Below are 13,747 nucleotides of genomic sequence, written 5' to 3'. Positions count from 1 at the left end.
CATCACTTTGGCAACTATGTTGAGAATAGATTGTGGGATGGCCTCAGAGAGACCAGTTAGGAGACTATTGCAAAGATTTAGTTGATGATTGATCAGAGTGACAGCACTAAAGATAGGTGGTTGCATTCTGGATATATTTAGAAGGTTGAACCAATAGGATTTCTTAATGGATTGGATGTAAGGTTGATAAAGAAAGAGGGTTAAGGATGATTCCAAGGTTTTTAGCCTGAGCACATAAAAATATGGAGTAGCCATTTGCTAAATTGTAAGGGATTGAGGGAGGAACAGATTTTGGGGAGTGGTAAGATTAAGAGTTCAGTTTTGGATGTGTTCAGTTTAAGATGCCTATTAGACATGTAAAAGGACATTATGTAAAGGTAGTAGGATATACAAGATGAGTTCAGGGGAGAAATCTGATATACATTCAGGAGTTGCAGCTTATACATGGTATTTGAAGCTATAAGACGATGTGGTTATGCAGAGTTTTGACATGGTAAAGGATAGAAGAGGGGTGAGCATTCCAACCTTTAGGATGAGGACACAAGGGAAAAGAACTCAGCTAAGAACTGAGGAGAAATGCAACCTAAAGTTAAGAGGACAACCAAAAGAGCTGGTATCTTAGAAACAAAAGTGAAGCAAGCATATCAAGGAGGAGAGACTAGTTAACTCTGTCAGTGCTGCTTGTTAGGTCAAGTAATACTAGAAGTGAGAATTTGAATTTCACCACTTTGAAGGTCACTGGTGATCATGATGAGTAGTTTTGTTGGAAGGATGATCAGGAAGTGAAAGCCCGGTTGGAATGTGTTCAAGAGAGAATGGCAGCACCACTGAGGACACATTCTTGCCCCAAAAGTTGAAGGTGAATCTAATCAAACCCTTAGATATAATTTCTAGTTTACAGAAAACAGGGCTAGAGGAATGAGTGAAAAAACACAAGAAAGCAAACAGACATACACAGTACAGGATATTCTGTAAGACAACTGTCTAGTTTTTGTCAACAAGACAATGACATGAAAAGAAGGGAAGGGAGGAGGATCTGTTTCAGATGGAGAAATTTAAAAGACATCCAAATACAATGTGTGGATCTTGCTTGGTTCCTGATTTGAACAAACCAGTGGTTTAAAAAAAGGCCCCTTGGAAACAAACAGGGAAGTTTAGTTCTGGTCCCTGTAATAGATGGTGACATGGAATTACTGCTAATTTTGTTAGATATGGTAATGGTATTGTGGTTATGAAAAAAATGTCTATTTTTTAGAGGTGATATTGAAGTATTTATGGATGAAATTTTGTGAGTGGAATTTGTTTTCAAATACTTGAGAAAAAAGCAAAGTGCAGCAAAATGTTCATAATTGTTGACTCTTGGTGATAGGTATATGGGGGTTTGTTATATTTCTACTTGTATGTATATTTGAGATTTTTTTCATAATTTTGAAAAAAGTGAAGGAGAGGGACGGAAGGAGAATTGGAAATAGAGATATAGATAGTGCTCTTGAATTTTACATTTAACAGGAATAAAGAAATGAAGCAAGTGGCTTAATGAGGATGTGAGTTGGGAGGAATTACTGCATGTTTATAACTTCATGATGGCAACAACCCAGTATAGAGAGAAAAATGAATGAGAGGGCCAGTTGCTGGAAGAATGTCCTTGAGTAGGTGAGAAGGAATAGAATCTAGAGCTAGGTGGACGAGATTGGCCTTGGGTAGGAGCACACTGCTCATCTAGGAGGGAAGCTGAAATGTGTAGGCTCAGTTATCAGGATGGGAGCTTTCAATGCGGATGAGAGACGAAGTGTTGCAGATTTGAGGACAGAATAATGTATGAAATAGTAATTCCAAAAAATGAGATAGTAATGAAATAGGGAAATGTAGGGTCCAGCATAAGTGTGTAGTCATAAATACAGTTATTCCTTGGTATCTGAAGGCAACTGGTTCTAGTAAACATGCCCCTACCACCCTTCCCACCCTACCCCAACCCCTGCCCCAATATCGAAATCTGCAGATACTCAAGTCCCTTAAACAAAATGGCATTGTGGTTTCATATAACCTACTGCACATCCTCTTGTATACTTTAAATCATCTCTAGATTACTTATAATACCTAATGCAATGTAAATGCTATATAAATAGTTGTAAATACAATGTGAATGTTATGTAAATAGTTGCCAGTAAGGCAAATTCAAGTTTTGCTTTTTGGAACTTTCTGGAATATTTTTTTCTGGATATTTTCTATATGTGATTGGTTGAACCTGTGGATGTAGAACCCAGGGATATGGAAGGCCGACTATAGAAAGAGAAGAGGTAGCATGCTTTTGTCTGTTTTTTTTTTCAACCATACTCATTTGGGCATTGCAGGTGGGAAGTAGGCAGAAAATGGCATTTAACTGGAGTTGGAACTTTGCCAGAGTTCAACGACAGGAGAGAGGGGCCAAAAAGTTGAGGTAGTGATTACGATGATAAATTATGGAATCTAAATTGGCTAAGAAAACACTTGAGGACATGAGGGAGGTGAGAGACAGTAAAAAGATGACTGTAGATCAGTAGAGTGTAGGTAGGTCATGGTGGGGCCAAAAAATTTTTGGAAAGATAAGGTAATCAGAGAGTGGATTGCTTGAAATTGGGCATAAGAAGGACATAGTTATTCATTGGTAATAATGAGGTCTCAAGTGCTAGCAAATGAATACAGGTGTGACAAGATATTGGCCCTCTCAGCCCTTGAAGTTTCTGGCAGGGCTTGGATTGATCAGATCTTTCTCTCTTTGGCTGGTTGGTTGCGTTTGATCACAAGCAGCCTCTCTGCTCCAGTGTGCTGTGTAAATGTTATTTATGTGTGCTATGATATGACAAATGTTGAAATACTCTCTGTATGTGACCATGGGAATGGGTAGCTGAATATAGCAGAAGCAAGGGTCATTGGAGGAAAGGACACCTAAGAATTGAGAAGCCAGGATATTGGAGGAATCATCAGGATTTGTACAAGAATAGTGATGGAGATAATGACAGTAAGCCAGAAGCTAAAACCTTCAAGGAAGGATAAACAAACCTGAGACAAATTGAGTACTGGACAGTCTGATCTGATGACATGAAATGTAAAGCTGGGATCTTTTAGTGAAGAGGAAGAAATAATTGGGAAGCACCAATGAGGTCACCTTTCCTCTTTAGGTCCAGTGATATTCTAGCATGGGAGAAAAAACTGTCAACCATTTGAGAGGACAACTGGGGAAGAAATGCCTTCAGGGGAGAGCCAGGTTTCGGTTAGATCAAGAGATAAAGGGAACATTCAGAGAAGTCAAAGATACAGGGGATTTGTTGATGACTGACCACTTTCATCATCAGAGTTTTTACATACTCTGTTCTCTGCCTAGATTTTTTATTTAAACAACTTTGTTGAGGTCAAGTTTACGTACTATAAAATCATCACCCATTTTAAGTATGTGCCTTTTTGTAGTAAATTTACTCAGTTATGCAGTTATCTCTCTGGATTATTTTTAACCCTTAGCCAGTGGGTAAACACATACTTTTTCCTCTGAACCCTTCTTGGGTGTTTTCTATTCTGAGAAACCTTTCTTGAGCTCCCTAGACAGTGGTTTTTACTGATTCTGTATTGTGTGCATTCTCCTATTATTTTTCATGCTAAACCGAACTGAACCTGTGTTCACTTGAGCCCCTCAAGGGCAGAAATTTTCTTATTTATTCTTACTGTCTGAAATGTTTCATAGATAGTAGTTATGTGTATTTTTCATATAAAAATGTTTAAATAAACATTAAATTAAATAAACATTATAAATGTTTTATAGTTTAAATAAACATGCTAATATTTAGATGGAAAACCTAAGCTGAGCTAAGGAACCTAACAAGTTGTCCTAATATCAATGGAAACTATGGTATTAGTTACCCCAAAACTTAGTGGCTTAAAACAAAAAACATTTATTAATTTGCACAGTATTTGTGGGTCAGGAATTTGGGTGCAGCTTACCTGGATGGTTCTGGAGATTGTACACAGGATGTCATCTAGGGATGTATCTGAAGGCTTGACTGAGACTGGAGGATCTGCTTGTAAGATGACTTATTCACATGACCAACAAGTTGATGTTGGCTTTTGGCAGGTTGCCTTAGTTCTTTGTCATGTGGACATCTCTGTGGGGCTGCTTGAGTCTCCTTAAGGTTCCATGTGGCCACTGGCTTGCCCCAGAGCAAGTGATCCAAGAGAGAGCAGGACAAAAGCTGCCTTTTCTTTAATGACCTAGTCTTGGGAGTCACACTCCATCGTTTCTACAGTACTTTCTTGGTTATGCAGGTCAGCCTGTTCAGTGTGGGGGAGGGTATGACACAAGGCATGACTATCCAGAGGTAAGACTGACTGGACATCAGCTTGGAAGCTGGCTGTCATAGAAGTTAATTAATTTAAAAGTCAAGTAATGCATGCCTGGTACATAGCAAGCAATATGTATTTGAATAAGTGAAGGCAAAAGAAATAGAAATTTTAAAAGAACAGGGGTGGAAATAACTTGAAGTGCTAAGTAATTAACAGGAAGTTACTAAAAACACTTCTTAAACAGTTGAAGTTAGAAGTTAAGATGTTTGCCTACTTTTTATCTAAGATGTTTTATATACTGTTTTTTCCTTTTCTTTTTTTTCCCCCTACTTAGGGTCAACAAAAACTATTCTAGGTGATCAACGAAAACAAATGCTCCAGAAATACAAAGAAGAAAAGCAACTTCAAAAATTGAAAGAGCAGAGAGAGAAAGCTAAACGAGGAATATTTAAAGTGGGTCTTTATAGACCTGATATGCCTTGTTTTCTTTTGTCAAACCAGAATATTATGAAAGCTGAGCCAAAAAAGGTAAACTTACTATCACAACTTGTTACAGAGGAATAGTTCCTTTTAACTGGAATTTTCTTTAAAAGATTAGATAGCTGTTTCCCCTGAGTCTCTTTATTCATTTAACTAGTTGGTAGAAGGTGGGAATGACCTAATAGTAACTCAGAAGATGAAAACCAGATCTCCTGATGTAGCCTGGTTGAGACTGGATAAACTAGGAAAGCTAGCAGAGCCAGGCTGAACAATGAATGCTATACCAAAGTATTTGGCACTTATTCTGTAGAATATGGAGAGTCTAGAGAAGCTTATAAAGGAGGTTGGACCATTATAAAAGTAATATTCAGGAAGATTACCCTCACCTTGAGGATTACAGCCTGGAAAGAGAAGCATTTATAGATAAGAAGACCAGTTATGAGTCTATTAATAGTCTCTATATATAGAATAGGTGAGATGAGATAAGTGGACTGGGCCATTGGTTTAAAAGGAAGAAATAGGTGTAAGACATCATTTTGGGGGGAGATGTAATTGACACATAACGTTATATTAGTTTCAGGTGTACAACATTGATTTATTTGTATATATTGCTGAATAATCACCACAGTTAGTCTTGTTAACATCCATCACCACACATAATTACAAATATTTTTTCTTGTGATAAGAATATTTAAGATCTATTCTCTTAGCAGTTTTCAAATATGTGATACAGTATTATTAACTGTAGTTATCATGCTGTATATTACATTCCTAGGACTTGTTTTAAAACTGAGAGTTTGTACCTTTTGACCACCCTCACCCAGACCCCAGACCCCCGCCACCACCCCCGCCCAGCAACCATTTATCTTGTTTTCTATCAGTGAGGTTGTGTTTTTGTTTAAGCCTCCACATAAGTGTGGAAGTATATAAGTGAGATCATATGATATTTGTCGTTCTTGTCTGATTTATTTCATGGAGCGTTATGTCCTCAGCATCTACCCATGTTGTCACAAATGGCAACATTTCCTTCTTTTTATGGCTGAATAATAGTCCATTTGTGTATGTGTATGTATGTTTTATATATGTATATATCACATTTTCTTTATCCACTCACCCATTGATGGGCACTTAAGTTGTTTCCATGTCTTGGCTATTGTAAATAATGCTGCAATATACATGGGGGTGCATATATATCTTTCTGAGTTAGTGTTTTCATTTTCTTTGGATAAATAACCAGAATTGGAATTGCTGGGTCATATGGTAGTTCTAGTTTTAATTTTCTAAGGAGCTTCCATACTGTTTTCCATAGTGGCTGTACCAACTTACCTTCCCACCAACAGGGCACAGGAGTTCCCTTTTCTCTACATCCTCACCAACACTTAACTATTTCTTGACTTTTTGATAATAGCCATTCTAACAGATCTCATATGAGACATCTTAAGATATAATTTTGATAGGACTCGTGACCAAGTAGATGGTGTAGGGTGAAGGAAATTGAAGAGTCAGAAATAAGATGATGATTCTGAAGGTATTAGTTCAAGCAGAAATACAAATTTTGACGCTACTAAAAGAATGAGGAAGGCAAGAAAAAGAACAAGCTTAAGTGGGTGAATATTAACCTTTTTAAACAAAAGCTATTTGGGCCATCTAGATAACAGTCCAAATTAATAGAATATGGTTCAAGGTGTAAAGATACAGATAAAGATATTGTATACATTAGAGGAGGGAAAGATTGTTTGTTTGGAGGAACAGCAAAGACCTCTTAGAAGGGGTTAGATTTAAGCTAGCTTTTCAAGAATATGTAGGTTACCAATCATTGGTCTAAACTATAACAACTATTTTAAAATATGTTAAACATATACGTAGGAGGCACAAGAGACACATCATTGTGTTAGGTAAGATTCACCAATAATTGTTCTTCATTCTATTTAGATAATAGTCATTGCTGAACTTTGCTCCCCTTATACACTCTAGAGAAAAGCCTAATTTCTTTAGCACTAGGTTTTCACAGAGATTTAGAGAAGAAAATGACTTCTCATCTAGAGAAGTCTGATCATGCTTCTTAAGAAATCTTACAGAGTTGATATACCTTATTTTTTAATCAGTATTTCTCATGCTAAATTTTTTCCACATTTTGAGGTCAGGTCTCCATTTTCTTACTGACAATGGACAAATGCATAATCATGAGATTTGAAGGCAAATTGTCAAAGCTAAGGAAGTAAGCTGTACAGTATTTTTTCATAAACAGAAAACAAAAGATCCTTTACTCCAGTCTGTTTATCTACCCCCTTCTAAATATGTCTAGCTAATCATTTTAATGAGGATTCTAATACCTGGAAAATATGCTTTGAAATTTCTTCTCTCTCTTTACTGAGAAATATGAGTAAGTTTTGAAGCTATAAACTTAAGTGTAATTTAAATCAAGCCAGAAAAAAAATAGTAATTTAAGTTAGCAAGTATCTTTTGCCATAAATGATTAAGGATAAAATTTAACTTTAAAATGGGAACTTTATTTCATAATGAGGCATAGAATTAATTTTTTTTTAACTTTATCTTCTTTTGACTGTTTTAAGGCTGTTCCATCTTCTGTACGGATTACAAGATCAAAAGTCAAAGACCAAATGGAGCTGACTAAGGTATAATTGATAGTAGATCATTTTCACTAAAATGACAAATTGTACTTTTTTTTTCCCCAGAGTAAGTAAATTCGTTTTTAATCTAATACCAGGTCAAGTATTTTACTAGATTTAATAGTACTCAAATCATCGTTACTGGCATGGTGACAGATCAAGTTTGGCTAGATGACTAGGAAATAGTCACTTAAAATATTCTTTGCCCAGACATCCCTTTTGAGATCTATACCAAATTTTGTGTCACATTCTTTTTTGTTTGTTTGTTTACTGGGCTTCAAATATTAACTCCGTTCACCATGAAGTGCAGATAGGGATATAGAGCACATAGGGTAGGTGTTACGAACTTCCTGAGTCTTCAAAGCTCCATTATGGATAAAGTTATTAGAAGGGTTACTAAGATAAAGTGAAGTGGGCAAGGAGGGAAATAGTATGCCTCTTTGTCAGGAGAGGAAGCTAAGTTTCACATATTCAGTGAATTTTGAGTCACTACCATGTTATCTAGGCTCTAGGATAGAATAGTAAACAACAAAATTCCCTGTTTTCAAGGAGCTTACTTGTGAGATAAGTGCTAAAAAAAGAATGACATAGTGTGTCAGATGGTCAAAAGTATTAAGCATTATGGGAGAGAGTGAAAAAAAAAAGAAGGGAGATGGGGAGTTTTGAAGTAGGTGTAGGGTGGAATTTTGGTCAGACCGTGCTGCGGTGGTAGCATTTTGAATGAAGTCTCTAAGGATATAAAGAAATGAACTGTGGGAAAAAGCTTTCTATCCAGTAGAAGAATTTTCTAGACAGAATTCAAAGGCCTTGAATTGAAAACATGCTTGGTATGTTTAAAGAGTCTCAGTAGATTATAGTCAGTTATTTTTAATAGTTTAGGTTATTAGCATTTTCTAAATTCTAAGATTCCAAAAAAGCTTCTAAGAAAGTTTATATAATGGAATACTGGTTTCTTCATCTTTTCTTTGGGGTAGTGGATTTTTTACTGGGTCATTTACAATAGAGTTCAGTTGCGGGATCAGATTACACATAAAAAATGTGGTTTGATTTATTATGCACATAATCACATAGCACCTAATCTTTTAAATAGATTGATAATGAGAGTGATGTTCGAGCAATCCGAGCTGGTCAAAGACAAACTGAAAAGAAAGTGTTGGACAAAGAGAAAAAAGGTAAAAGTATAAGTGGTTACCATAAACTCTGATGTTGCCACAACAATAATTTAAAATTACCAAAAGCATTTGATTTTATTATTTTTCCCACAGCTGTACAGCCTGTAATGCCATTGGTGAGAATGACTCGATCAGCTACTCAGGCAGCAAAGCAGATGGCCAGAACAGTCTCATCTACTACAGCGAGAAAGCCAGTGACAAGAGCTACTAATGGTAAGAAGGATTTCTTGACCAGTGACTGAACTAGAATGTTTTGGTCCTTGAGGTTCTTTGTGTTCACTTTTAAAATCATCATGTACTTCTCTGAGTAGAGGAGGAGAAAATGGGAGATTCCATAGGTTCTATGCTCCCAATATCCCATTAGCACATAGTGGGTGCTCAAACACTGAAGTACCCATGTAAGCAGTGCTTCAAAGTGAAAAATGAATGGCCTAGATAAATTACAGTCCATCTGTCTATTGGCTTAATGACATTGTTAATGATATTAAGTGGGCAAAGATAAACAGGTCAAACTCTGAAGAGTATGATCAAAATTCTAAAATATATATGTGAATATGATTATGGGAGAAAACTGGAAAAACATACCCTGAAGTGTCAACAGTGATTACTACTGAGTAATGTAAGCTTCAGTGAAATTTTTGATTGTTCTTGCTTTTGTGCTTTTTAAAAATTTTCTATAATAAATATGTATTTGATATTCAGAGGCAAAATGTAAAATACCTTAACACCTTTTATTTTGTTTTGAAAACAAATGACCTATAGTTGGCAGGAAATTTCATCTATTTTATCCTATTTTATAATGTGAACTTTAATCATAAAATCTTTTAAGACATACATTCCTATTGCCTATTTTCCTTTCCCAAGTTACCTAGTACTTTTAATGCAGCATTTTCTACCCAGTCACAAAAGATGTCTTATTTTATTTTAGGTAATGAAGCAGAAAGAAAGGCACCAAATCAAGGAAGATCTGCCAAAAAGATAGAAACAAAACCTGACAAGGTAGAGTATAAACATCTGTTTATTTCTTGATACTCTGAAAATCTCATTGTTACTTTCATGAAGTTGAAATTGTGCATATAGAACTGCTTTAAGACGTTAACCTACATGCATGTTAACAAACTCTTGAACCATAAAGAAGCATCAGGAGGATTTACTGTTGTTTTCCAGGTATCTTCTCTTCAGAGTTTTATAAGTAGAGAAAGCGTAATTTGGTTAACAGAAAAGAGAGAAAAATGATAAAAACACAGCTGACAGAAACCTTCATATGATAACAAGCTAAGAGATAGGATGGAGTAGAGTGGCATGCATTGACTTTGGATTCAGTCAGGCCTGAGTTTGAATATTGTCTCTGCTTCCAATTAGCTGTATAACGTGGAGCAAGTTACAAGTTTGTTTTCCCATCTCCAACATGTAATACCCACATAGAGTAGTTTTAAGAATTAAATAACCTAACGTTTCTGATAGCATCTGGCATAGTGCCTGGCAGAGTCTTCAAAAAAGAGCCACCATTTTGAGGACTCAATGCCTTGGTTTATAATCCATGCTACAATTCCTTAACACTTAGGCCATGTAAGAAACATGGCTAGATTCTTAACTAAAAATAAAACATAGATCTTCCAAGGAAGGCAATTTAGGGTGAAGTTTCACAGATAAGCAGCTGGAGCACATAGCTCCTCCCTTGAGATTAATTTTCTCCTTAAGGATTATCACTTGCTTTTACTTGCACCGTCACGCTGGCCTCAGGGACAATGTTACTCTTAAATTCTTGTCCAGGTTGAAACACTCTGAGTTAAGTTCATATCTCATTAAAAATCAGAAACATCAAAACCTCTAAAAAGAAAATTTATATGGATGGGTGAAATGGGTGAAAGTAGTTAAAAGGTACAAATTTCCAGTTACAAGTCTTGGGTATGTAATGTACAGCATGGTGACTATGGGTAATAGTAATGTATTTTATGTATATTTGAAAGTTGCTAAGAGGGTAGGTCGTAAGAGTACTCATCATAAGAAAAAAAATTGTAACTATATGTGGTGACAGATGTTCATTAGACTTATTGTCTAGATCATTTTGCAATATATACAAATATCAAATCATTGTATTGTACACCTGAAACTAATATAATGTTATATGTCACTTATATCTCAATTTAAAAACCAAATAACAATTAAATTGACTTGGAAAAGAAAATAAGCTTCACATTTTATATGGCTAATCTTACTATGTCACATTGAAAAATGTTTTTGCTCTTATAATAAGGTTGTTTATAATCAAAGTTATTTTAAAAAAAGGATTTGGTCCTTGACAATTATAGTCATCCAATAAACATTGGATTTCTGATTCTGAAACCATTGTAATTATCAACATAATTTAAATAAAAAGATAAGTATTTGTTAGATGGGTAATTTTTCCACCTTAGTTTTCATGTATTTTAATTTGCTGCAATACCTAAAACCTATTATTTAGTCCTTTTAATGAGGATTTTCTCTCTCTCTCTCTCTGGATCATAACAATGGTTTAGTTAACTGGTCTTCTGATTCCAAATTTACATTTAATTGTTTTGTTTTTCTCTCTTAAAATATGTATGTGGGACACATATCTTAACTTTCATATTTTCAGGCTTGTAAAAATTGGTTGAATATATCCCCAGAAGAGAAATTCTTACTCTATTTTGTTTCCTCACATCTAGGTCATTTCTTTTAAAGCTGATAGTGAAGAAAATACTTTGGATTCACAAACCAGTGCAACAAATGGAATGGATCCAAATGGTGTCTTATCAAAAATGGAAAACTTACCTAAGACAAATACTGCAAAAATGAAAGGAAAAAATTCCTTTGCACCTAAAGATTTTATGTTTCAGCCACTAGATGGTCTGAAGACCTATCAAGTAACACCTATGACCCCCAGAAGTGCCAGTGCTTTTTTGACACCCAGTTATACCTGGACCCCTTTAAACACTGAAGTGTAAGAATTTAACGTTAATAATGAAATCCTTGCTAAGATGTTTAACAAATGTCTTTCTTAGATTTCTTCTGTGCTTTTTTTAAAAGTTAGTATTTAGTCAGTAAGTATGTTAATTATAAATCATGAAAAATTGATCTTTTAAAAAAAATTCTTCAGGAGTCTACAGTAATGTATTAGACAGTTTTGATACTTCCTATATATTGTTATGACCATTATTTTCACAGTACACTTTTTTCTTTTAATAATTGACTTTACTATAACACTTAGAATTTTAGAAGGAAGAAATTGCTATAATTCTGTAGCTCAGAAGTGGTTTGGGGTTTTGTTGTTTGTGTTTTATTACTTTAGACAAAAATACTCAACTTGCAAAGTAGGGGGTAAAATTCAGTTGGAATCTTTAAAAGAAACATCAAGGTTGTTATGTAGAGACTGGCTGGCAGCAAATTCACCAGAACTGCCCAGCAGCATCCAAGACTACCAAGTGCTTATGTTCCATGAAGAGATCTTCAAAATATTTGGAGCTCATTGTAATTAGTAAAGATGGACATTCCCACTATAAGTGTTTAAAATTTTTCCCCTCCAGAATAGACAAGTTTTTTAAAAATAGGACCATATTTCTATTTTATCCCAGGTTTTTAAAAAGCAACATCATTTTGAAATCCTTCAATTAGATGTATGAGGCTTATGTTTCATGAAGTATATTTTTCTCTTGTTTTCAGTGATAAGACTCAAGCAACAAAAGAAATCCTTGCACAGAAATGTAAAACTTACTCTGCCAAGACAGCACATCAAGATTCAAGTAAATTACAGTGTCCTTTGGGTTCTCTAACAGTTTGGAATAAAGGTATTGTATTTTAATTAATTTTTAGTTGCTTTTCTGGATTATGATTTATTAGACATTTGTTTAGAGCTGTTTTCACCATATAGTTCAAGGATGTGATCTCAGGGTCAGGAGAGATGGGAAAGTGTGGGGAAAGACATCTGGACAGAGAGAGAGAGTTGGAGTGAGAAATACAGACTGAGAAGATAGGGGGAAATAAATGTAAATTTGAAGAGATAAATCTTTAGAGGATATGTGGTGAATGAAATCATTGAGGCAGAAATAAAATTTTTAAATTCAACATTGAAGTGTGTGCTTACCATGCACAAGGTACTGGGTTCAATACCCAGTACCTCCATTAAAACAAACAAATAAATAAATAAACCTAACTACCTCCCCACCAAAATTAAAAAAAAAAATTCAACATTGAAGAAAATGGAAGGATTTTAAAAAATTTGTCTTTTTATGGGTGTATCATTTTATGAGTTGCTGCTTTGAAATTTATATTAATTTTTCTTTAATCTACAGAACATGTCTTGAATAAAAATGAAACTACTAACAAAAATTCAAATGATCTTTCAATAAAAGAAGTCCCATCACTTGAAATAAATGAAGTTCCGCTATCTCAGCCACAACATGATGTGCCATATTTCAGGTTTGTCCATTTGTTCCTAGTGTAAGAATTTTATAGTAATGTCTAGACATTTAAAACCAAAATTAAATTATTTTTATCCTGAATTTAATAGATGAATTAGGGGAAAACTGAATTTTGGTAATTTTCATTTGTCTTTTAAATTTCAATAATTTTTTTCAGTAACGAGTACATTCATGTGGTTTGTAATTCAAAAGGTAGAAAAGATACAAGTGAAAAATCTTTTTCCCAACTCTGTCTCCCATGCCCATGGTTCGAACCTTCCATAGAGACAAGTGTTACTTATTTCCTGTGAATATTTCCAGAGGTAGATAATGCATATGTAGACTAACATAAACATATCTTTTTTATATATAAACAATAGCATACTGTTCTGTTTTCATTTAATATTAAATGTAGCAGACATTCCATTTTGTGCATCAAAAGCTTTCTCATGTTTGTGTGTGTGTGTGTGTGTGTGTGTGTGTGTGTGTGTGTGTGTGTGTGTGTGTGTGTTTTAATGGTAACATAGTATCCAATTATATGAATGTACCATAATTTACTTAATAGTCCCTGTTGCTGGTTATTTACATTGGTTCCAGTCTATTACTATCACAATCAAGGCTGCAAAGAACAACCTTAAATACTTTTCAGTTCTCTTATGTACAAATACATATATATAAGGACCTCAGTTTACATTCCCTCCAGCAAGGTACAGGAGTTCCAATTTCATTATACCTT

At 34.8% G+C, this 13,747-nt stretch overlaps 1 protein-coding gene across 2 annotated transcripts in view; it reads left to right on the top strand.

The window, feature by feature from the left end:
• The window catches only part of DLGAP5 (DLG associated protein 5), a 36,530-nt gene that overhangs the window by 3,700 nt on the left and 19,083 nt on the right, over positions 1-13,747 (top strand). For both annotated transcript variants that reach the window (XM_010982954.3, XM_064485970.1), the window contains exons 3-10: positions 4,646-4,839; positions 7,365-7,427; positions 8,512-8,593; positions 8,687-8,806; positions 9,522-9,592; positions 11,281-11,555; positions 12,275-12,399; positions 12,904-13,030. In XM_010982954.3, coding sequence (XP_010981256.1) covers positions 4,646-4,839; positions 7,365-7,427; positions 8,512-8,593; positions 8,687-8,806; positions 9,522-9,592; positions 11,281-11,555; positions 12,275-12,399; positions 12,904-13,030 — 1,057 coding nt within the window. The remainder of the gene's footprint in view (positions 1-4,645; positions 4,840-7,364; positions 7,428-8,511; positions 8,594-8,686; positions 8,807-9,521; positions 9,593-11,280; positions 11,556-12,274; positions 12,400-12,903; positions 13,031-13,747) is intronic.

This window comes from Camelus dromedarius, chromosome 5 (assembly GCF_036321535.1).
Source record: "Camelus dromedarius isolate mCamDro1 chromosome 5, mCamDro1.pat, whole genome shotgun sequence".
Lineage (NCBI taxonomy): Eukaryota > Metazoa > Chordata > Mammalia > Artiodactyla > Camelidae > Camelus > Camelus dromedarius.
Note: the sequence above shows the minus strand (reverse complement) of the source record. Positions and strands in the feature narration are given on the sequence as shown.